The sequence below is a fragment of the Podarcis bocagei genome (genome assembly GCF_964188305.1).
Source record: "Podarcis bocagei genome assembly, chromosome: 14".
Classification (NCBI taxonomy): Eukaryota; Metazoa; Chordata; class Lepidosauria; order Squamata; family Lacertidae; genus Podarcis; species Podarcis bocagei.
The window spans coordinates 9,910,363-9,936,197 of NC_138139.1; the positions used below are offsets into that span (position 1 = coordinate 9,910,363).

General features: G+C 42.6%; 2 protein-coding genes and 1 long non-coding RNA gene across 3 annotated transcripts; 1 reads left to right on the forward strand and 2 right to left on the reverse strand.

The window, feature by feature from the left end:
- Positions 1-101: 101 nt before the first annotated feature.
- TRIM69 (tripartite motif containing 69) lies at positions 102-13,280 on the reverse strand. Its single transcript, XM_081169227.1, has 7 exons — positions 13,187-13,280; positions 10,997-11,535; positions 8,427-8,522; positions 5,285-5,518; positions 4,373-4,395; positions 2,759-2,883; positions 102-1,268 (listed from the first exon to the last, which is right to left on the reverse strand). Exons 2-7 carry the CDS (start codon positions 11,486-11,488, stop codon positions 724-726), a joined length of 1,515 nt encoding a protein of 504 aa, XP_081025353.1. The 5' UTR covers positions 11,489-11,535; positions 13,187-13,280; the 3' UTR covers positions 102-723.
- A 7-nt stretch (positions 13,281-13,287) lies between these two features.
- On the forward strand, positions 13,288-15,512 carry LOC308572842. Its single transcript, XR_014001886.1, has 2 exons — positions 13,288-14,058; positions 14,616-15,512. It is a non-coding gene; the product is annotated as an uncharacterized lncRNA (long non-coding RNA).
- On the reverse strand, positions 14,990-24,796 carry B2M (beta-2-microglobulin). Its single transcript, XM_081169276.1, has 4 exons — positions 24,577-24,796; positions 20,162-20,437; positions 19,798-19,835; positions 14,990-15,839 (listed from the first exon to the last, which is right to left on the reverse strand). The coding sequence occupies exons 1-3, from the start codon at positions 24,779-24,781 to the stop codon at positions 19,825-19,827; spliced, it is 492 nt and encodes a 163-aa protein (XP_081025402.1). The 5' UTR covers positions 24,782-24,796; the 3' UTR covers positions 14,990-15,839; positions 19,798-19,824.
- Between the last annotated feature and the right edge of the window lie 1,039 nt (positions 24,797-25,835).

The following is a 25,835-nucleotide window of genomic DNA, read 5'->3' on the forward strand; positions in this document are numbered from 1 at the left end:
CTGTGTAAGCCAGATAATAATGGTCTACAGACATAAACATTTACCCTTTATTAAGACTATTATTTGAACTTTATTCAAGAGCCCAGCAGCACACTGTGAAATTGATATGAGTATTCTTTTTATTGGATTTAATCAAACAAATACAAAAGGACACACCAAAACATTTTTTGGGGGGAACAAGTTTTATCCCAGAGTTATTACTTATTAACCTTTGCTTCTGTTCCCTGCCATTTCTAAGCTGAATATTTTTCTAATAAATATACATGTGGACAATTTTATACATGTGCTAAACTTGTGCTACATTGTGAACTCGAGAGGATTTTTTAAAAATTAATAATAATTTTAATTTTTTTCCTTTTGGGAAAAAAATATATAATTAATCTCTCCTTACAAGTTTACAATTAGGAGTGGTTAGTGTAAGAATTCTGTAGGCCTCAACTGCGATGTCACTTTTAGGGACCTATGTGGGATCCTGCTAACTTTTCAGACATGGCAGGGCTGTGTAGCAGAGTTGAAGCTGGACCACAGGAAGGGTCAGGATAGCTACCAGAGCAGGTCCCAATGATAGGGCCAGAGTTAAGTCCCAAAAGAAGTCCAGGGGCACCTGCCGTCCCCTTTCATTGACAATGGGATCTTAGCACTGGATCATATGAGTTGTCTGTATCTAATAGCTCGGGGTGAAAGAGATCTATTTTACACTAGGTGTTCCTTCTCACCCTGGCTCTATAAGTGAAAAGCAACAAGTCTCAGGGGCTCACTGTTTTGTCCTGCATCATTCAGACATGGACAAAGGTATGGGTAGAGTTTCTCTGCAAAATTGTCCATGAAAGTGTAGATGTGAGACATATCGTCTGCATTATAAAAGGATACCTGACCACCCTCATAATCCAAGAACACCCCAATTCTAGAGGGAATTTTGTACAGGGCCAGAGGTTTTGATTCCATGTCTATAGCTTTAAACTCATTCTTATTCCTTAGCTTTATAAGCCAGTGCCCCTCTTTGGGGGACAGTGGGTAGTTCCCTTTACGGTTAATGCTCTCTCTCACAACCCCCAAGGTCCATTTGGTCTTGTTCCATGTCTCCACCTCCCAGTAGTGTCTCCCAGTGGTGAACCCTTCAGCCGCCAGGACAGAAACGCTGCAGTCAAATCTCTCTGGAACGTCCGGCAAAACTAGCTTTGTGTCAGTATGTCTCACGCAGGTCATCCTGTCGGAGAGAACCAAGTTTGGATGTGCGGTTTTGGGGTCCAGAGTCAGGAAGGAAATGTCTGGTGGGATCAAGAAAAACATGACTATTGTAGCGTTGGAGACATTTAAGCACAATTGTGAAAGTGTAAAAACAACCAATAAATAAGGCCCTCCTGCCAACCTAGCAGTTCGAAAGCACGTCAGAGTGCAAGTAGATAAATAGGTACCGCTCCGGAGGGAAGGTAAACGGCGTTTCCGTGCGCTGCTCTGGCTCGCCAGAAGCGGCTTAGTCATGCTGGCTACATGACCCGGAAGCTGTACGCCGGCTCCCTCGGCCAATAAAGTGAGATGAGCGCTGCAACCCCAGAGTCGGCCACGACTGGACCTAATGGTCAGGGGTCCCTTTACCTTTATTGTCAGAATGTGTTATGCAAAAAAATTGATTCCTCAATATATTATGTTCTCTTTAATGCACCAGCTAAGGTCTTAATTCAACAGCTTTGCTGAAGCTAAGCAAGTCTGGGTTTGGTGAATGTTGAGCATCGAAACCACTAAGATTCTGTTTAGGCTGTCTTAAGTTCCATAGTGGAAGAAAAATGAGATGTAAATACATGAAAAACATTAAGAAAACTTCTTTCTAGATGTAAAGATATGCAAGCTAATCATGAAAACCTGCATTCCCTGTCCCAACAAAAAAGCAATACAATGTCATTTTAAATTTTGCCACTTTCATTTTAAAGTTTGCAGTCCAAATGCCACTTAACTCACTAATGCTGAACGGCAGTATCTTCAGCTACAGCACCTTTTAGTGTCTATTTATAGACTGCAGGCATTGAATAACTAGATATCTCCAATATTGCTGGAGGAAATAGTTGGATATTTGTGTAATGGTTGTTGAGAAATGTTTTGGGGAATGTTGTAAATTGGATTTTCAGAAACTTGTTGATGAACGAATAGAGCATTCCATTCACCTCTAATCACTGAAAAGTTGCTTCAGCATCTATATGTAGTGGTGAAGCAGAGATTTAAAATGGAGATTAATTCAGCAAAAAATGATGTTCCATGTATATTGGACTCCACAACACTTTTAGAGAAAGGAATTTGCTAGTTCAGGCAGATGCTGGTGATGTAACACTGAAAACACCTCTTTGAGGTATCTTCTTTTAGGTTAGAAATGATTGTTCATGTTAACTTTGTTTTGAAGAAACTGATGGGTAGATGTTTGCACTCTCTTAAATTATATTCCTGTGTTGTGGGGGACTAACAGGAGACAACAACAAATGATCCTGCAAGCCCTTATTGTGGTGAGAAAGAGGAATCAGAACACTTATGTGAAGCTCAGTGACTGCCTGTCTTTTCTCTTAAACCATTTTACAGCACGGTCCTATACAAATTTATGGTGCCTTTCCTGCCTTTGACCACAATGCAGTGCCAAATTTTCTAATGCCTTGCTGCAGTATCTTTAGAATTACTCAGAAGTTAGTTCAGTGGGGCTTACTCCCATGTGTGTATAGAGCTGCAGCTTTTGTTTGATTTAAAGATGAGTAAGTGGTACAGGACACAGCTTTACCTGGGCTGAGGATGGATTTCATTTCCTTCCATACGGCATAATGTATGGGCCCTTTGTAGTCCCCTGCATTCAGAGTTCCGATCACTAGTTCACCCAGAGATGAATTTTCCGTTTTCTGTTCCATCCTGCACAAATCATGAATTCACATTCCAGTTAGCAAGAAGTGATACTGCCTGAAAAAAAGGTTCTGTAAACAACCACTGTAGTGGTTCACATATCAAAACAAATCTTCATTGCTTAGCCAAAGGCCATCAAATCATTCAAAAGTATAATGACAATGTGGGATGCACTGCTCAAAATATACTTAAAACATGTTTGTATAAGATAATGCATTACTATATTCAGTATTGTTGACAGTGATTAAAAACTGTAAGAGGCATTGCAGAAATGGCTACAATAGGACCCTATAAATGAATAAAAATAACAATAACAACAATGGTGCAGCAGTAGTTGGAGCAAGGGAGGAACGGAAAGATAAATTTTCAGCAGCATGTACTAGTATGCTTCATGTTCACATTAAGCCATAATTTGCCTGAAGATACATTTGTGACCAATTAAAATATAACTTCACTATGTTTCTCATATTCCGAATATTAAATTCAGTTCTCCACATTTCTATAGCAATTTAATATTCTGTCCATCCCCCCGCCCCCTAAAAAGTTCTTTAAAATTTGCCAGCATTTTTGGGTGCATTTCTTCTACTAAGCACACATTTGTATGCAGTTTTGACAAATGTACATATTTTTGCAATTAATGGCCCCTAATATAATGCTATTTTGCATGTTATTTTAACTAAAATGTACGTTTAATTTGGATGCAGAACTGCACTGAAAAATTCAGAGTAGTGCAAATTTTGACGGCTAGCTGTGTTTCAGTTCAGAAACTGTTTCATAAAATGTGAAATACTGAGGTAGTTTCTCCTCAAAATGCAAACAAAATCAAATTTCTCTTCCATCCCTACACGCTGACATATGCCAGCAGAAGAGAAGAGCACACAAGCCCAAGGCTCGTGCTACCTCATTCCTGTAATATTAAATTATGCTACAGGCAACTCTCAACTTATATGAGGCTTACGTTCCGGAGATAGCACACAATGCAAAAATTGAGTGTAGTCAAAAGACATTAGGTGCAATGGTGGGGGAAATTGCCAAAGGTTTCCCTCCCAAAAAACATCACCCACTTTCTACCCACTATGTGTTTGTGTGCCTGGAACCCAAGCCTCAATGTTCACAAGTTAAATAGGTGTAAGTTATGAGTTACCTGTATAGTGTTATGTCTGAACCAGGCCTTACTCTTCTGTAATATGAAATATTAAATATAGCCCTTAATTACACATGGTGAAACTTACAATATTTAGTCCTATTTAGCTATTTAGCATCCATGCAAGATACCAAGAACCAAGGTATCAAGAATGCATAGCCTAGTCCCATGGAGAACATCCTGCCACTGGAACATATGCCAACTTTCAAGGTCATGGCTAGTATACTCATTCCTGCTACCCACCCTATCACACTCACATTTGGTACCCACACCTGAATAAGGCTTGTCCCCTGACTGATTAAAGAAAGCCTGCCTTACTGTTTCGATAACACTTGCTCACAGACTCACACTTACTTTTCCATGAAAGCTTTTATTCCCTGTCAGAGGAAAGGAGAGGGGAAAAAACAGTTATTTACTAATGGTCTTTGGGACACACTTTCAGCATATGTGGAACCTAGCAAACCCAAACAGAACAGGTGGTTCATTGCGCCAGAAACCAATCAATGCCCCTCACAGCCTGCCTGTCTCCTCTCCCAGAAGGTGTTTCTTTTCTCACAGATGTTCAAGGTGATCTAAAAAGCTGCTTTCACCAAATCTCTCAGCGAGGCTATAAAAACATACTGCTGTTGCTGTATCCCAGATTCCCTTCTTCTGTTTTCAGCTTCCATTAATAAAGGGGCAAAACAACTCTATGTGGGGACAGGGAGGAAGGAAAGCAGTAGATTAACTGCCGCATCCTAAATCCTACCAGCCAACTAGCGTGAATTTTCTCCTAAATCCTTGCTATATCAGCTCCAGGCTAGCATAGGTGTTAAGGCCCGAGTATCAAAGCCTTCTGGCAGCAGGCATTGTGGGGTAGTGAATTGGCACACAACACACACACACTCAAGGCCACTGCTCACCTCACTATTAGCTTGGCTGACTGGCTTCCTGCCTCACCTCCATGTAAGAGGGCCCAAATACAATTTGTGCTTTAGCTCATAGGAATTTAGGGCTTCTTCCTGTGCCACAAATTGCTGGACATTTTGCATCTCCCTGGTCAGGACCTTCAGAGCTCAAGTGATGCAGTCAAGGGGAAACACTGCGTAATGCAACTCAGAGCATCATTTCCTGGAGCTGGAAAACTCCCTTTTTTCATTAACATATCCCTTATTACTATGGGCTGTTTCCTTATACTAAGCATACAGTGACTGGGCTAGAAATCTCTGAAATAACCCATGGACAATAACCCAAACAATGCTGTACAGTTAGGTCCAAATTCCTTACTTTCAGGAAGCCAGCAGAATTCTGCTGGTACAGACGGGCCTGGATGCAGACCAGGGTATCCTTAGCGCTCTGTGTTTGGTCTTGGAGTTTGTTTAGATTTGCCTCCATTTCTTGGAGGAGAATTTCACCCTCTTCTTTTAACTGATTGATGTACATTTTCTCCTTGCCATGAAGAAACTGGTGCAGTTTTAGAAATTCCAAGGAAATGTGGTACTGAAATTGCAATCTGTTCTCCTGGAAAAAAATAATTTATCAGACAAAGCAAAGGGTACTCTAGTAGCTGATATAAGTATTTTTATAAATAAGTAAGATCTTCTCTTTTTTTGAAAACTGTTGTCTGTTACTGCTTTGTAATATTTCAGTGACCCTTTCGCAGTATTAAGACCCTATCTGGAAGCACACAATTATTAAAATAGCAACATTATTGTTGGGGGGATTCTCTAGATTTTCTTTTCCTCTTTAATAATAGGCAATCAAGAGCAAATTCGAAGTGCATCGAGTTACAACTCCAGACAAGCTTACTTTTATATCAGGGGTTTGCAGACTTCAGGCGTGTCAAATTTATTTTATTTATATATTACTAAAATCACATGATCTGTCAACCAGACCTTGTGCAATTAAAGATGTGAGTATTTGCAATTAAAGATGTGAGTAAAAGATGAGTACATCCTGATATTAGAATTTGTTTTCAGTACCAGAACTGAACAGAGCTCAGTTAGCTTGGGCTAAGTTAGCTTGGGCTAGATTACAACATAGTTGGGGCCTTTCCCCTCCACTGGATTTCAAATTGCATTTGCACATCATTGATAATTATAATAATGATGATGGTGATAATTTCATTACATACTGTTAAGTGCCTCAGTATGGCTGGATGTGTTTCTAAGTAGCCTGGTGTCTGTTGACACCATTGGATGGAGAGAAGATGCAGGCGTCTTGATATTGTTCAAATAAGATTGAAGCTACTTTGGGGGGAAATGCATCAAAACACAAAACTTCTCAAGAAACTACAGAACAGATGTGGATTGTGACTAACAGCATGTGTACATGGTTTCACAAACAAGTGGTGGGAGCACATTGGGTTCAGAGTAAACTGAAGTATGTGCACAGCATTCTAGTTAGTTAGTTAGTTAGTTAGTTAGCTAGTTAGTTAGTTAGTTAGTTAGTTAGTTAGTTAGTTAGTTAGCTTCCTTCATTCAATTGATTTAATTTATGTGTGGAAAACACTAGTGACTGGGAGCAGCCGCCGAGACCATATAACACCGGTCTTGAAAGACCTACATTGGCTCCCAGTACGTTTCCGAGCAGAATTCAAAGTGTTGGTGCTGACCTTTAAAGCCGTAAACCAGGGGTCTGCAACCTTTAAGACAAAAAGAGCCACTTGGACCTGTTTCTGAAGAAAAAATAACTGGGAGCCGCAAAACCATTGCGACATTTAAAACAAATATATCTCCGGAGCCGCGATCTGACAGCGGGTGGGAAGGTGACGTCAGGACGGTGCGTGACTAACGCACGCACCGCCCCCATGCGACGTCACAGCCAGTACAGCGCCCGCCACAGTGGGGAGTGTCGGGGCGCACAATGCGCCTCCTCCCCTTGCTAGTATCCGCCCCGGAGCCGCGGCAAAGGTGTAAAAGAGCCACATGCGGCTCCGGAGCCGCGGGTTGCAGACCCCTGCCCTAAACGGCCTCGGTCCAGTATACCTGAAGGAGCGTCTCCACCCCCATCGTTCTACCCAGACACTGAGGTCCAGCACCGAGGGCCTTCTGGCAGTTCCCTCACTGCGAGAAGCCAAGTTACAGGGAACCAGGCAGAGGGCCTTCTCGGTAGTGGCACCCTCCCTGTGGAACGCCCTCCCACCAGATGTCAAAGAGAACAACAACTACCAGACTTTTAGAAGACATCTGAAGGCAGCCCTGTTTAGGGAAGCTTTTAATGTTTGATGTATTACAGTATTTTAATATTTTTTTGGAAGCCGCCCAGAGTGGCTGGGGAAGCCCAGCCAGATGGGCGGGGTATAAATAAATTATTATTATTATTATTATTATTATTATTATTATTATTATTATTATCCAGTTTAAAGTGGATTCAGTGCATTCCATGTGTGCCTGTTTTTCACACAATGTTATCCTCATCCAAGGGGCAGCCTATACTTTCCCTAATTATAATTTGAATTTTCCTGAACTATGGATTAAGCAGTGAAGCGGTGGGGTGGAATCTAATATAAAATCTCGTGTTACCCAATTGTGGGTGTACTGCAGTTCACTTTGCGGATGGATGGCCGAGTGGGGCATTTTTTACATGTATGACATTTTTCTTGGTCCCATCTATTTCCACAAACCACTATGTCCAATGGTGAGGCACTCCTTAATGGCCTACTACTGGCGTGGCTAGGCTCACATGTACATTTTAAAAATTGCATAGCCTCCAACATTTCTCTGATGAAAATAGGTACGTCCCATTCCATAATGATCATTTTACTATTTATACATCATACATCTTACTGGGTTGCCCCAGCCACTCTAGGTGGCTTTCAACATATAATAAAACAAAATAAAACATTAACCATTTTTTTAAAAAAAAACCCTTCCCTATACAGTATTGCCTTCAGACAGCTCCATACCCTCCAACATTTCTCCAGTGAAAATAGGGACATCCTAAGGAAAAGCGGGACATTTCATAATCAAATCAGATACCGGGACAGCTTCTCTAAATCAAGGATGCCCCTGTTAAATAGGGACACGGAGGATCTGAAATTGTTTGCCTCTTTTGTGCAAGTCTGGTATATCTGATGACTTGTACCTCAAAAATAAAAAATAGGTCATGCACAGGTAAACAAATACATGAAGGCATGCCCAGTATGGTCCTCAGGCTTCCAGAACTCCGGGAGGGTTGGGAAGTGTTAACTGAAAGGAGAAGTCGGAAGCTCATAATGCAAACACACCTCATCAAACACCACCCACAAGTGTGGATGGGAAAGCATTCAGACGGAAATCAATTGAAAGAGTTCGTGTGTGGACAAACATGCACCAAAGCTACAAGGAAAAAATCGGATCTGTGAGACTCACGTGTGCATTAACATTCTGGTGTATAGACAAAGTAATTTCACTGCTGCTATTCTTAAACACAAATTAATGCTACTCACTTTATGACTAGAAATCTTCTCCTCCTGAGCATTCTTCAACATCTCGAGTTTCATCATGATGGACCTCAGCTGCATTCTCATCATGAGCAGTTTTTCCTGGAGGGGGATAGGAATAATTCTATAATCCACAGAATAATTCTATAATTATAAAAAATAATTCAGTCATTCTATATCCAAGGAAGGTGATCAGTCCCATTTAAGTTTGCTAGCCGCATTACCAGAGTTGCATGAAACTTTTCCATGGTGGTCACTGCATTTCACATCTTTCACAAGCATATTACTATATAGAGAGGCACAGTGCTTTTTTTCTTTAAAAATGTTTAGGGGTACTCTCTTTTTCCTACTCATATTGAAATAAAAAGGTAAAGGTACCCCTGACCCTCAATGAGGCCAAACTTAGATTCACAAAATGTTTAGAGGTATGCGTACCCCTGTGTACTCCCCAGAAAAAAGCACTGGATAGGCATATACTGTAAATATGTGCTTCCTATAACTCTCTGCAACATGCAAGGAGTCCATGACAGAGAGGCAGACATTCCTTGGCAGATGAGTTAATCTGGAAAAGTGTTACTTTTAGTACAGCTAGAAATTTAGAAAACCACTGGCAGAATGCAAGCTGTTATGTTGGCACCATCTCTGTTCTTTTTGAGCTGTGCCAATCAGGAAGTATCTTTGCTTCATGGCTGAGATTCTTTGATGTAATAGTAATGCCATCTGCAACTAAAACCACTTAAATCGCAATACTAAGTAAGCCAACTTCCAAGTACTGTAAAAATATGCACAGGATTGGGCAAGACCTGCATTTCCCGTCTTCATGCACTAGAGAGCAACTTTAACTCACATGTCATCCATTCACCCCCACAGAAAAATTAGAACTTAAGTCCTAGAAAGTCCTAGAACCATAGGGAGGGGAAGAATCATAGGAAGGGACCACAAGGGCCATCTAGTCCAACCCCCTGCAATGTAGGAATATTTCCCCCCAACGTGGGAACTCGAACCCACAACTCCTTCAAGTGTTGTGATACAGTTCTACAACTCAAAATGGTGTAAAAACATGTGCATATATGGGAAAAGCATACACAAAATTTAGTCAAAATAACACACAAAAATGCATGGTATTAAAGAAAATTGCTTGCAAAAATACATATACTAGACAAAAAATGTGTGTATCCGGAAAAATGTGCACTAAAATGCTGACAAATATTCATTGCAAACTGATGCAGATATATGGCAAACTAAACTTGCAACTGGAATAATCAAATTTGACAGATTCATCCACATATAAAAAAGAGGAGAAATTCTTTTTAGAAATATTTTAAAATAGAAAAAAATATGTTTTCTGACACAGATGCTGTTTTGCTCATCATCAGGAGTGACATGGGTGCTACCCAACATGTGTTTGTGATACTCCGCACTATTCTCTACAGGGCAGCCACAGTTGCAGTTGATACATCATCATGAGTGGCAATAGGCTGTCCTGGGTACATGGAATTTTCCTTCTGCACAAAATGCAACCATGAGAAAAGCAGTCCATGAAGCAACTAATCTGTGCCACTTGTGTGTGATAAAGCTGTTTGTTTGTTTGTTTGTTTGTTTGTTTGTTTGTTTGTTTGTTTTGTAAGGCTCTAAGCTGCATCGAGTTAGCAGAAAAGTCTATTTGAGCTAGAGGCCTGCTTACTGAATGGAAGCATTTTAAAATGTTTGTACAGGATCATCTCCATCCATTGTTAAAACATTATCCAACCAGCCAGGAGGTTGTGGGTGCAGGGAGCAGGTGGCTCTTTTGAGCTGGGCCCCCAATTTCCTAACCCTTCCACCTTAAAAAACAAAGCAAAAACTTTTAAAACAATGCTTATCGGGCAGCTGAGCATGCTGCAAAGCAAGGTGCTGGTGGGACCTCAACCACCCATCTTCATTTCCCCAGAGGAACACTATACATTCATGAAAATTTGTGTCACAGGTAGGTATTTTTAAGTCCTTAGCAACGCCCAGCTAGCTTTAGAGCATATATACACACCTTTGATTTCAATGGACCTGATAAGTAGGTACTTAGGTGTTTCCCTTTGAAACCAGCATAGTGTTAAAAAGCTTGGGTTGTATTTAGCTAAGGGCTTGTCCACACTTACCTTTCCTCCACTCTTTCCAGGTAGGGGCACATCCACTTTAAAACTCAGTGTTGAGCACCTCTTCTTCTTCTTCTTTTGTTCCTGAGATTTCCCCTCAAAAACCCGCTCATTAAAGCTGAATCAGAGCAAATGGCAACCTGCAGAAAGCCTAAATTGCCATTTGCTCCAACTGAGCACCAAAGCACAGGTTTTCACAGGGAAATCTGGGGCGAAAATAAAACAATTGACACAGAGCTTTAAAGTACAGAACAGTGCCTGGGGCAAAAAGGTAAGTGCAAATCAGCCCAGAGCCCTACTCCGAGTTGACCCACTGAAATTGAGAAATCCAAGTTAGTAGTGTCCATTAACTCCAGTGGGCCTGCTCTGAGTAGGACTAGCATATTGCCACGTGAGTTTGGCTGGATCATTTCCCATGTTTTGATCCGGCCTTGGTAAGATGGTTACCGTATAAATCTGGACGGCATCTGGGATAAGGAGAAACTGGGTGCTTTGTTCTTTGGGTTGTTGAGTTTCTCGGCAGCTGAAGCAGGCTAGCTTTTCTTGTGGCTTCCAGTAGAGGGTGTAGGGCTCGCTGTGTTCTATGCACTTCTGTTGCTGGCACCCCACATGAAAGGTCTTAATCCTATCCGCCATTTTCTCCAGTGTTTTGTTTGCTATGAACTTTCGCTCTGGAACGCTCGCGTGGCATTGTGGACAGAAGACTCCCTTTTTCCCCCATACAGCCTCTAGACAATTTTTGCAGAAGTTATGGCCGCAGGGCAGAATGACAGGCTCCTTAAACAGCTCTAGACATATAGCACAGGATAACTCCTTGGTGAAATCATCTGCATGTATCTCCCAAGAGGTTTCAGAAGAACTGGCACCAGCAGGTTGGGCTTCTTTTTCAGTTGTAGTAAATGAGGTAGTTGAAGGGTTTTTGCTTGCGGGTGTGGACATTATAGCAGAAAGACATGCCCTAAGGCAGCAGTCAAGATAGGGCCATCCTGTCAGATGAAAAAGGAGTTAAATGAGCTTATCATAAAGCATAATAATCAAGGCTGGGCAGCAGTTATGTTAGGACATCCTGCACTGTGGCAAAACTCTACTCGATGTGAGACCATTCAGTAGTTTGCCATTTGTAACCCAATTAACTCCAAGTGTCTTAAAGCAGAAGGAAAAAGACAACTCCTATAGCAGCCACAGGAAGCTTTTGAGCATAGTAATAACAAACAATATTGTCTGCCCAGACACTGAGGTCCAGCGCCGAGGGCCTTCTGGCAGTTCCCTCGCTGCAAGAAGCCAAGTTACAGGGAACCAAGGAGAGAGCCTTCTCGGTAGTGGCGCCCGCCCTTTGGAACGCCCTCTGTCTAGATGTCAAAGAGAAAAATAACTACCAAACTTTTAGAAGACATCTGAAGGCAGCCCTGTTTAGGGAAGCTTTTAATGTCTAATAGGTTATTGTATTTTAGTGTTCTGTTGGAAGCCGCCCAGAGTGGCTGGGGAAACACAGCCAGATGGGCGGGGTATAAATAATAAATTATATTATTATTATTATTATTATTATTATTATTATTATTATTATTATTTAGTCGATCAAAAGCCTGGAGGGATATATAAGTTTTAAATGATGCTGAAAAGATGTCAACAAAGGTACCAGGCACATAGCACCAATAGGAAGTCACAACTGAAAAGACCCTCTTCCTTGTCACCACTACCCAAGCCTCCCTCAGAGGGGGTCCCTGGAGAAGAGCCTCAGAGGAAGGTCTAAGGCAGGCATAGGCAAACTCGGCCCTCCAGATGCTTTGAGACTACAATTCCCATCATCCCTGCCCACTGGTCTTGTTAGCTAGGGATGATGGGAATTGTAGTCACAAAACATCTGGAGGGCCGAGTTTGCCTATGCCTGGTCTAAGGATCCAGGTAGGTTCGTATCAGGAGAGATGTTCTAGAAGATATTGGGGACCTGAGCCATAAAGAGCTTTCAAGGTCAAAAAGAGCACTTTTAATGGGGCTCGGAAGCATATGGACAACCAGTGTAGTGTTCGCCTTGAGCCTGTCAACAGTCACCGCTAATGCTGCCAGGCAAGTGTGGGGCACAGAGGGTTCGTGGGGCTGCAATGCGCCACCTGCCTGCCTGCCCATGCAGGGAGGGAGTCCAGCTGGCAAGTCAATGCGGCCTTTGGTGGGTGCATCCCTCCAACGTTGGGTGGGCAGCCATTCGGTGAGTGGGTCAGGGGCACTGTGGCAAGACCAGGCTGGGCTCTAGGGCCCAGAAGGAGGTCTTGTCATCAGGGCAGCCCAGGACATCTGTCCACATTGCCCAGGCTTGCGGTTTGATTTCACCCTGGAGGCACACTCCATTACCTCTCAAGACAGGACAGGTGCCAGCAATAAGGTTACTGCTGCTGGGAGGAATATAGCCTCTTCACACAAGCTGTATGGTTTACTCAATACAAACACAGTATCGCCAGGAATTCTGTGTTGTTTGTGGAAAATAAAGCTTTTGTCAGTACCAACCTTCTATCTTTCCACACCAATACCACTTTCCTGCTCTGGATCTCCCTTTCAAAATTACCGTCAGATTGAGAGTGGCATTCTATATTAAAATAGCTTCCCATTGCCACCATTTTTCTAAGCAGTTTATTCCCAACTCACCTATTTCCCAGAAATAGTGTTTCAAGGAGCTATTGTTTGTCTTCCACCCTATCTCATTAGGCAGCTTTGCCGCCCTGGCTGATAACTGCCACTCACCAACTGTTTTCCTCTTCCAGAAGATTCCATCTGTGTTCCAGTGAAATTATTTGCTCTCAGATCCAGCCATCAGGCTCTCGATGAGATCAAAACTTAACTTCCATCAAAACAGGCCTGTTTTTATTCTTTCCTCAGCATTGCTATCCTACTCCTTTATGCTGTATAACCAGAAATATCTCTCACATGGTATCCATGGTCAATAATTACTGATGTATGCTTCTCCATGGTCAATAATTACTGATGTATGCAGTAAAAAAATCCACTTTTGCCTTGCATGTGATAAGGTGTTTGAAAAACATATTTATAATCTTGGTAAAATCAGTTGTTTACCATCAGTTAGATTCCCTCTCCACTCTGGAACTGTGGATGTTGGCCCAGAATATGCTTTTGTGGGTTATATGATCTGCTAAAACAACCACGAGTCTTATAACACCTTAAAGGCTAACACATGTATTATGGTATAACATTTAATGGTCTACAGCCTAGTTCTATCAGATGATCCTGAGTAATGGGTGTATATATACACAAGCACACAGCAATTTCACATTGCAGTCTTCCTTTGATGTTCCTTTGTCCTAGGGTGGCTACTTTTAGATCATATACAGTCTCCTGGAAGGTAGAAATGTTCCCCTACTTGCTTTTGGATGCTGCCATTTCTAATCTTAGATTTGCGATCATTTATTCTTTCACAGAAGGAATGGCCTGTCATGGAGAACTCAGAAGGGCATATAGCTTCTTGCTTGGGGTGTGTTTAGAAATGCAGCCTATTGCAAAAGGTAAAAATCCCATCAATTGCCAGCCCCCCATTTGCTCCTTCAGGAAGATCAGTGTTTCCGATTGGTCCTGCCTTCTTCTGGAAGAAGAGTTAATCCAGGGGTTGGCAACCTGTGGCCCACAGGGGTCGTTTAACCGACCCACGAGCCACCCCCAAACTGAGCAGCCTGCCTGGAGTGTCCCCGCACGCTGCGCTAAAGTGGTGCAGTACAGCACAGTGACTTGCTTCCGTGGAACCAGAAATTGTATCTGAGCAGATGCAGGTAATCACAGGTACTCACACACACCCGTGATCCGGCCCACGGAGGGATCTCCGCTGGATTGAACCGGTCCAGGCGAGGTAAACCTTGCCGACCCCCGAGTTAATCCTTTGCTGTCAGCTCCCCTCTTCTACAGACCAAGAATTACAGTATTTATCATAAGCAGAAAGCAACGAGAAGGTTTGCTTTGTTCTGAGCTCTGCAGTTTGTTTTTAGTTTCGTTTTAATTATTTTTTTAAAAAGTGACAGCTTGCTACCTATGGGCAACAAGCATATTTTACTTAGCTTCTTTTTCACAGACTCAAAGGGTTATCTGGGACCCCCACCCCCAAGTCATGCAACGCATTTTGAGACATTGGGATTTGAGTTCTGATACAGATATAATTTGAGGCCTATTTTGTGAAAGGAGTACAGTGTGATTTACAATCTCTCTCCTTATTTTGATTCTTAAAGCTCGCTTTTAACTGCAATTGTGTAATGAGAGGAGAAATAGAACACTCCTTATGATTAGAACATGTTTGTGAAGATCTGCTGATGGATGTAATCTTGCATTTTGGATGCAATTCTGTTTACACTTACCAGGGATAAGGCCTATTTAACATAATAGGACTTACTTATGAATAAACATGTGTGGGCGTGCCCTGGAAAACCAATAAATCAAGGCCACCAACTGTTACAAAAGGAAATCTTGGTAGAAGTACTTTATTAAGAGTTTAATAAATGCCAATACTAATAGCATTACAAGTTACATTCCAGACAGGCCAAATGAGAAACTAATTCATAGTCAAAAAAGTGAAATATATAGGATACTCAGAGTAGATCCACTGAAATTAATGGACCAAAGTTACTCAAGTCCAATAACTTTAATGGCTCTATTCAAAGTACAACTAGTACATGATGCAACCCATAAGCCTTTCTACTTGCTTCTTTTTGGAAAGATTCAAATTCCTACAGTATAATGAGAAGGATGGGAAGGATTGTGTCAATGACTTTTATTGTGTAAATAATGTTGTCTTGTCTTTTCTTTTCCTCTTTTGACTTTATATCTTTGGTATTTCTTTATTTTTTCCTCTTTTTTTGTTCCTTTAGAAATTTTCTATTTTCTACATAATTTTCTTTTTCTTCATATGTAAAGAGATAGCATATGTTTGTATAGATATGTAAATTTTTAATCAATAAAGAATTTGTTTTTTAAATCCTGGAAGATTTTGCTGATAGAAGTATTTGAAAAATCAACAGTAGGTTACTTTTTTTTATGAAGCCACACTGCAAATCACTGAATGTTACAATAAATGCATGACTGATCAGATTTCCAAGGCAATCTTCAATTGTCTGCCTACAGTGGACAACATATATGAAAGCCCACATCATACATTTCAAAGTCTCAAGCACAGCCCATCAGCAGGTCTTGATGTATGCGGTTCATGATGGAAAACTATCCAGAGAGTTACATAATCAGTAGAAAAGCAGGAACAGTGCTGGAAGAATGCTCAAGGGGCAATAAAAAGGTAGGCTCTTTGGACCTGGAGAGAAAAGACATAAAACCAACTTTTATACTGACTCATGTGGGGAAAAAATCAAATGCTGCCAAACTACAATTAACCTCAATGTGGTCTTGAGCATCATTATTGCAACTTAATCTTGCCTGTTAGTGGCAAGGGAAAGCAGGAGAGATATATAGAAGAGCACTTTGAACAGTGAGAAGTATTGGGAGAGCTGGCTAAGGGCTGAGCTGCAAATCCAGAAATCTCTTGGTTCATCAGGAACTCACTGAGTGGCCTTGACCAAGTCACACACACCCCTCTCTCTTAGTCTCAAGCCCCTCCCTCCATCCCAATACTGATTTCAGAAGGGTTGGGGAGCATGTGGTGTAGTGGCTAGAGTGTTGGACTAGGGTCTGGCAGTCCAAGGTTCGAATTCCCAAATCAGCCAAGAGACTTGCTGGGTGATGTTGGGCTAGGCATAGGGCCTTCTGGCAGGTCCCTCACTGCAAAAAGTGAGGTTACAGGGGACCATGCAGAGGGCCTTCTCGGTGGTGGCGCCCGCCCTGTGGAACGCCCTCCCATCAGATGTCAAGGAAATAACCAGGTATCTGACTTTTAGAACACATCTGAAGACAGCCCTGTTTAGGGAAGTTTTTAATGTTTGATTTTTTATCATGTTTTTAATATTCTGTTGGGAGCTGCCCAGAGAGGCTGGGGAAACCCAGCCAGACAGGTGGGGTATAAACAATAAATTATTATCATCATCATCATCATAGCCTAAACTACCTCATACGACTGAGGATAAAATGAGAGCAGAGGCAGAGAAGCATGCATGTTACCTTGCATTTATTGGGCAGCAGGGGGAGGGAGGTGGGATATACATGAAATAATAAAATGAAAACAGTGTTGGACTTTAGGGGAGAAATTCATCCTTGCATGTATTTGTTTTCCTGTTCCCTTCGTATCCTGCCTTTTTCTACGACTGTGGGACAAGGCTGCTTTGCTCTTCTGTCGCAAACTACAAGGAGTGGCCTTTTTACACAGTGGGAAATGGTAGGTTTCATATACCACCACCACCCCAGGGAATGACACAGTGGTTGTAGATGGGGCCATAGGAACTTCAGCATACATTCAATATAACCCTTGTGGTTGGTACATTTTATGGTTTGCACTTATTTTTAAAAACCAGTCTGTTCCTTATTGTGAAGGGACAGGACACCCAAATCCTGTCTGAAATCACCCCAGGCTTCAATAATCACCCCAGGCCTCAAAACTGTCCAAAACTCCTTTTGTCTTCTAAAAAAGACAGCTTTCTGTTCATGCTCAGAGGAACTCATGGGCAGGACTCCTGAGGGAGGAGAAAGGAGGAGGGAACTGGAAAGGGGTATATATGCTTGTGAACATGACTGTGAACTCGTGCATGCTTTTTGTGAACTATCACACTTGCTCCTTCTACCAGTTCATGGATGGTAGAAATAAAAGCCTTCTCTCCGAAACTATTCCTTGAGTGTCTGTTGACTCCCACTTCCCTTTCCTGGGCACAATATTTTTCCCTCCCGAGGGCAAAGCCTCATAAGGCTACAATTGCTAAGTGTTATCTGTGTGCAGCTAAATATATAATTAGAAAAGTGTAATGTTAGCACACCATAATGGTAAAATATAATTTGTATTATGACGCTATAATCCACCAATGCTGATTTTTTAAAAATAGTTTGCCGCCCCCACCCCCCCAAAAAACACCCCACCAACAGTTTCTGGTCATTTATCAATACAGTTGCAGGTTACCAAAAAGGTATTTTTTAAAGAAATCGTTTAAAATCAACACTGAAAGGAGTTGGTTGGTACTGGCATCCATGTTGTGGCATGGCCCAGAGTGGCTGGGGATACTCAGCTAGATGAGAGGGATATAAATAATAAAATTATTATTTATTATTATTGCTATACATGGGCAGGCTGAAAATTATGTGCTATGGCAAGTACAACAAAATGGCTGCCTGCCATACTCCTCCTTCCTCCTATTGCATAAACAGGAAATGTGGTTGGGGAGGAGGGAGAGAGGGCAGCAGCAGAGGCAGTTATATTGTGCCCCTCCCCAAGAAAAGACCAAGACTGAGCTGGAGAGCATGAGATGCAAGGGAAAACTAGCTGTGTACAACTGGTGGTGGGTCAGGATGAGGAGGACAGTAAAGAGGAGTACATATGGTTGGGGGGGATAGGGTCATAGCCATCCTGCTTTGCATGCAGAATTTCCCAGCTTCAACCCCATACATTTCCTGGCAGGGCTGGGGGAAGACCCCTAGAGAGCTGCCAGTCAGTGTAAACGATGCTGAGCTAGATGGACCAATGGGATGACTCACTAAAAGGGTGCTTTCAGTTTTGCATTATACCCCAAGGGGGTATAATATGTTCAATAGGATATTCATCACAGTGGCTGCTCCCCCTGAGCTGAATGCTGATTAAAAGACTTCAGGGTTCGCCCAGGACATCAGAAGTTAAGAGAGAGGTTTGGAGCTCTGAAGGCTTCCCACGTTCTCATTTACTCTGCCCAGCAGATTTCAGATTCTCACAGCATTTTACAGTCTTTCTTTCCTTATGATTGTAACCAGAAAAAAATATTTTAGCAATAAGCAATTCCTTTGGGGGAGAAACCACCCACAAAAGCAAGGTGGCACCCACAGTAAAAGTTCTAACAAATGTGTGCTGAGCTGTCATAGATTCAGTTTCCTGATATACATCCAAGACTGACTCTTGAATAAAAGTCAGAAGAGTGGCCCAAAGGGCATCTGCACTGAAGAATATTGTGCTACTCTTCTGTTCCTTCTGAAAAAAGTTGGGCTTTAGGCCCTTTGAGAAAAAGAGCCATGGGGAAAATACAAAACAGACTGGGTGCTTTTGGTGTGTGGATGCCTTGTATGAAGGGAAGAAACAAAGCACAGAAATTCCACACTAAGGCTCCAATCTGAACTCTTTACCTGAGAGTAAGTCCCACTGAATTCAACAGGAGTTACTTCTGAGTTAGGATTACACTATAAATGCCTAACATGGAAGCACTGAAGAAGCCTTGTGCCCCCCACCTAAAGTTAAGCTTTTGAACCCCCAGCATTTCGAAATAATTATTATATATTAAAATGTGTTGTATTCAGCTTTTTATTTAACTCAGAGTAGCTACACTGAAATAGCTACGGCTAACTTTGCTCCATGAATTTGAATGGGTCCACTCTTAATTTATGAATCACCTTTCATGAGAGTTTCAAGGTGACGTACAGTAATGGAACAGCTAAAAACAGATTCAAAAGCAATACAATACCCCCTCACGCACTATAAAGACATATTTTTAAACAATGTGAGGAAAGGGGGCAACAATAGTCTTTGATTTCTCCACAAAGTATCATCACAAGGGGTAAAGCTATGTTATAGTAAGACACTCAAAGGCAGAGTTCTGGAAAAAACTGGTCTTGCAAATTTGTGGAGAATCTGGCATTACATGGCACCGATTGGCTAGTACCTCAGATGTCACAAACCCACCTACCCTCAATCTCTAGAGCAGTTTGGCCATCTGAAAAAGCTTCCATATTTCCTCAATTCAGACCAACCAACCCCCTCTGACAAATAAATGTCTGGATGGCAATTCAATTTTTAAAAATAAAAATTAAAAAAAGGCAAAAAGCCCACTGGAATAGTGAAGTAGGGCAGATGGTGGGCCAAACCAAAGATCGATTCGCTGCCAGATACATCCATCACAGTAACTGCAGCTGGGAGTAAAAGATATGGCTCCAGAATTAGGTGCAAGTTCCTTTTCATATTATATCTGTTTTCACCCACAGTTTATAACGAGTCCAACACAAAATTGATCGATTTGTCCCTTATGAGAGAAAGGAAAGGTATTTCTTTAAATAAATAAAAAAATCACATTATCATTCATTAGTTATTGTTGTAAAATAACTGCACTTTTATAAAAAGTGATGATTAAATTAAATAATAATCATCTATGTCTTACCTTTCCTGCTGAGGGGTCATTTGGTTATTACTCTTGCTCTGTAGAAGAAGAAAACAAGATAAGCGTCTCTTGGACATAAATTGGTCCAATATTTTAGGACAGTGTTAATCTGAAGCACCTACAGATTTCTTGCAACTTGCTGAAAGATTATGGTCAATGAATGTCTACTGCTCTTACAAAGGATGACTAGGTGTTCATGACTACTTGTAGCAACGTACAGATGCAAATCTTAGCCTGTGAACGTCATCTGAAGATAGGTGTTTTCTGGAGGGACTACAGATGGCAGCGCACAGCTGTTCATGTTTCAAGACTTGGCAAGAAAAAGAAAGGGAAGAGAAAGAAGACCACAGTGGCAGATACTCACCCCATTTGACAACTTTTGGTTTAACAAGGGTGCTGTGTTCCACTCTGCAGGCAACTTCTTCCCCATCTGGAATGACCTTGGCATAGACAAGGCGATTGAAGGCCCAGGTTTTATCAAAAGAAAGGTCAGACTGTTTCACACGTTCAAGTGGCTTCCCGCCCTTCTCAATTGTGATGTTGATTTTGGGAGGGTGGAAGTTGTCCACGTAGCAATTCACAATGTTTTCTTTGCCCTTCTCCACAGGATAGCGGGAATAAACTTGTACATTGGGAGTTCCTGTAGGAATGGGTGAAAGAGGTAAAAAGGCAAGGTTTAAGGATACAGGTTGTCATCTGCCATGCTTTATTAGCTGTGCACTCAAGGGCTATATCCGACCTAGGAGATAAATTTCCTACCTGGACATTGCTTCCATACAAGAAGCTGCATGTATACAGTGGTACCTTGGGTTACAGACGCTTCAGGTTACAGACTCTGCTACGCTTCAGGTTATAGACTCTGCTAACCCCGAAATAGTACCTCAGGTTAAGAACTTTGCTTCAGAATAAGAACGGAGATCAGGCAGCAGCGGCGTGGTGGCAGCAGGAGGCCCCATTAGCTAAAGTGGTACCTCAGGTTAAGAACAGTTTCAGGTTAAGAACGGACCTGCAGAATGAATTAAGTTCTTAACCCGAGGTACCACTGTACTGTCAGAGACTGAAATAGCCCATGTGGTCCATTTTGCTACATACACATAGAACAGGAGCCCACTAGTCCAAGGTGGTATCTGGTTTTCAACATCTAAACATCACGGTTTAACGATATATCACTATGTTTGAAATAAGGGTGGAGCTGTGTAGAGTCATTGGCTGGCTTAACAGATTTCCCCACATAGTGATTTTTTGCTGGTGCCTGCTCCTGTGATTTGCTGCCCCCTTCATGTATTTGACTTTCTGTGGATACATACAAGCGTCTTTCTAGCCTTACCTGTCCTGGAGGTGCCATGCATTGAATGTAGAATGTTCAGCATGCAAAGCAGAACTGCACTGCCGCCCTTCTCTCGACCTGTGAAATCTGTGGTCCTCTAGATTTTGTTGGACTACAACTCCAATCAACCTGGATCACTAGCCATTGATAGCTGGGGCTGATGGGAGCTGGAGTCCTACAACACAAGGAGGGCCACAAGTTGCCTATTCCTGCTCTATGCCATTCATCTTCCCCTACTAGGTTGCAGCCTAACCTAAAGGTGGTTCACAACAGCACTCTACCAGTGTACTAATATACAATAAAAAGGGGAGGTCCCCAAAAGATGTCCTAAAGGTAGGTTCCGGGCCTGAAAAACCAGAAGATTACTGCGTACATAACTAGGAGAAAAAGGAAATAAAAAGTGAAAGCAACATTTGATCTGCACGCATAAAAGACCAAGATGCCATTTCACTTGCTTTTCTAGCTGCATGTGATAGTAATGAAAACAGAACTGGTCAAAGGCCAATGACTAGTCAGAAAGTCCCTGGAAATGAGCCAGCAAAGGGGCAATGGATAAATTATATGTTAATACGCCACCTTGAGTTCCACCGCAGAAGAAGTAGCAGATATAAATGTAGGTCTCCACTGTTTGTGTATTTGAAATTAAAGGAACATTCTGGTGTGTGTTTAACTCCTTCCCTGTTGGCCACCTCCATGCCACTGCCTTTCACTCCCTGCCCCCCCCCCAGTGTTCCAGATGAATGTTTTACACATCTGGAAACTCAAAAGGCAAAGCAGCTTGGGGCAAGGATTAAGACACATCTCGTCCTCAACCCTGGGCCACAAAGTAGAGTGGGTCACCTGCCCTTCATTTTCAGACAACGGCTTCAACTGCTGAGTGGAAGGACAATTTCACGGACAAGATTTCTAATTGTCCGTCTACTCTGAGGCAAAAGTGCACAGGAAGTAGTATCCAGGAACTTGGTCCACTAGTGCAGGGATTTACACTTGCACAACTTCCCCTCTATTCCCACACTATGGCACACCCTTCCCAAATCCACTGCAGAGGGTTGAAGCAACCCACATAACAGATTTAGTTCAGATCCACAAGCATAAGCGCTTTCACACACTTCCACTTGTCCCATGCCTATAAAGCACAGATCCGAGCAGTTTTTCCTTTGCCTCGCTGCCTTCCCACTTCCACTCGTTAGTGCTAAATCCAAACAAACTGTGATCTGCAGAAAACTCAACTGCCATTTGTTCCAATGTGATACTAAAGGTCAGGTTTCCCTGGGGGAAAGCGGTGGTGCAAACTGAGGTGCAGATGTACCCTTAATCTTTGCTCTACCAGAACAAGTTACTTAGTGCTGTTAGATACAACCCACCATTATTTTGACATAAAAGCAGCTGCGGGTGTGCTAAAGTTTCATAAAGCAGGAGTGATTAAGGGGGTGTTTCTGCTCCAAGTGTCCTCTCCGCAAACTGCTATTAGCTCTACAGTGGAAATAAACACCAAGGTGTGTTCTTCTGTGGCAGAGGCTTCAGAAGGGTGATGGGATGGGAAAACAATGTCAGGCCAGAGCCTCAATCTAAAGCACTCCTGCACTGGCTGTTTTTAAGTAAAAATTAAAGCACTGGGAGATCTTGTGGCAAGACTTCCTGAGACTTGTGTAGCTTGGCTCTGTAAGCCTCTTTTTAAGTTTACCACTATTGCCCTGGCAGCATTTCCAGCTTTCAGTACAACCTTATCAAGGGCTTTTTTATGACAGTACTCACTGGCGCAGAGTACGGCCAACTCTCTCTCTCTCTTTTGTTGCCCACAGCAGCCATTTTGTGATGGCACCCATGACACTTTTATCAACATAAAAGTACTGGCACATCATTTTTGGCCCCAAAAAATTCTAAAGCTGACCCTTTGCTGGAAACCCAAAATGGGAAGGAGATTTTCAGGAAAGCAGTAGGGGGAATTGAAATGGCCCCCAAAACAAGGGTTAGTGTATGTGGGCTTCCTTCTCCTGAGGAATATCGCTGGGGGAAGAGAGCATCATGTAGGTGCTGTCACTATGTAGGGGCGAGATTGGGCACAGAGGGCATCAGCTTTTGGGGGAGGCGGGTGTTAGCTAGCTTAAATACCCCTTTTCTTTCCCCTAGTGAGATAGTGAATATGAACTCTCCCTTCCCCACAAAATGATTCTGGGGTGTGTGTGTGTGCATGAATTTACCTGTAAACTGCCTAAATTCACATTTTAGAAATTCTATTCTCCTGAGTTTAACAGCTGTAAAATCCTCTAGTCTGCAGTAAAGGGAGGCGGCGGTGGGGAAGGACGCTTAGCTTACAAAGACGGCACCACATAACAAAAAGTGTCCCTTCTATCAGGATGTTACTGTCTCATTGGAATCAGAAGGTACCTTGAGCTCCAAAAAATCCCACTGAACAGACATACTTCTGCCCTCCCTCTTCTCGAGTCATCTCCCATTTTGCATTCTAGTGCTAAGACAGCATTTGCTGGGAGCCCTGCACTTGTGGTTTGGGCCGGAAGTGTGACAAAAGAACCAACGATGTTTTAAGAAGTTAGAAGCACAAAGGAAGACGAAATGTTTCTCAGATGCAGGGAAGCCATCATGAGCCTTTGTTGTTTTCTACTGACTCACTCAGGTCAGCTGCTTCCTTCTGCCCCATCAGCTTCAGCAAAACACGGATTAGACCCCCCACAAAAACCCCAAAAATAATCAAGGAGGCACTCTTAACTCTTTTAATCACCCCAATTACCCAACAGGATGAACTAAAACAACACAACCTATACGTGTTTACTCAGAAGTAAAACAACATAGCTCAGGTGGTTAGGGGAAAAACATACAGTACTTAGGTATACAGGCATATGCAGGTTGTAGGTTCGACCCCCATAAGGGGGTTAGACTAGATGATCCTCAGGGTCTCTTCTAACTCTTGGATTCTATGAAAAACCCAGTTGTGTTCCATAGCGATTGCTTAATATGATGTTTAGGATCACAAACACTAAGGAACACTGTAGCACCTTTAAAAGCTCAGGCGGAAATCCTACACAGGAGTAAGACCACAGTGGGACTTAGGGGGAAAAGCATAATTAGGTTTGTTCGCCAAGGTCACCATCCTTATTTCGGAGTAAACACACTTAGAATTGCGGTTTAACAAATTCAGGATAGTACGAGGTTTCTTAGGCTAAAGCCTGCTTGACATATTCCACGTCTGCCACTATGGATCTTTTAATTCTTTAGCAGTGCAATGCTACATACGCGCCCACCGCGTATATAATTAAAACCCACCGAGTTTCGTGGTGCTAAATTTTGGACCAGTGGGCACAGGGAGAGGTAACCCGTGTCAAGCTACTCGTGAGAACGCGCGCCTCTTAACCCGTTCACGAGGTCTACCCCTGGAAGACAGCCGAAGCGGGAGAGGGAAAGGGTTGGGCGGGCTGCAACACAGCCTTACTTACTTGGAGTTGCCTCCAGGATGCCGACCAGGAGCACGAGCGCCAAGCACGGCAGCATGAGAGCCTTCGCCATGGCAAAAGGTGACTCGCAGCGTCCGCTTCTGAGTCTCGAAACTCGGCGACTGAGACGGCAGAGTTCGGCCGAGGGAACTTCACGCCCAGAAATCGCTCCTTTCTGACCAATCACAATAACGCACAGGTCACGCATCACTAGTAGCCGGGGAGATGTCTCAGCGCAAGCTGGCTGAAAGGCCCCGGGGACTTTCCAGCACATGCGCACTCCCGCCGCACGATGATTTTTTTTATTTTATTTTTTGGTATACTGTATTTTACTTTCAGTTTCCGTTGCTTGGAAGGCAGGCCAGTTCCGAGAAATGGGAGAAGCGCCGCTGCGGCAACAAGATAACAATTGAACCAGGGCCAGAGTGCAAGATGGTTTTTTTAAATTATTATTATTATTAATGTTCCACAGGTTCAGATAAAGCCTGATACCTGTTCAGAACCTGTGGCATATTAATAATAATAATAATAATAATAATAATAATAATAATAATAATAATAATAATAATAATTGATAGCACAGAGGTGCTGTGATGGGGCTCCCTTTGAGGGAAGGTTGCAACGTTTGAGACTTTTTAGTTTAGAGAAAAAGCAACTACAGTGGTACCTCAGGTTACATATGCTTCAGGTTACAGACTCTGCTAACCCAGAAATAGTACCTCGGGTTAAGAACTTTGCTTCAGGATGAGAACAGAAATCGTGCTCTGGTGGCACGGCAGCAGCAGGAGGCCCCATTAGCTAAAGTGGTACCTCAGGTTAAGAACAGTTTCAGGTTAAGTACAGACCTGCAGAACGAATTAAGTACTTAACCCGAGGTACCACTGTAAAGGGTGACATGATTTGTTGTTGTTTTTTAGTCGTGTCCAGTTCTTCGTGACCCATGGACCAGAGCATGCCAGGCACTCCTGTCTTCCACTGCCTCCCGCAGTGTGGTCAAACTCATATTGGTAGCTTCGAGAACACTGTCCAACCATCTCGTCCTCTGTCGTCCCCTTCTCCTTGTGCCCTCCATCTTTCCCAACATCAGGGTCTTTTCCAGGGAGTCTTCTCTTCTCATGAGGTGGCCAAAGTATTGGAGTCTCAGCTTCAGGATCTGTCCTTCCAGTGAGCACTCAGGGCTGATTTCCTTCAAAATGGATAGGTTTGATCTTCTTGCAGTCCATGGGACTCTCAAGAGTCTCCTCCAGCACCATAATTCAAAA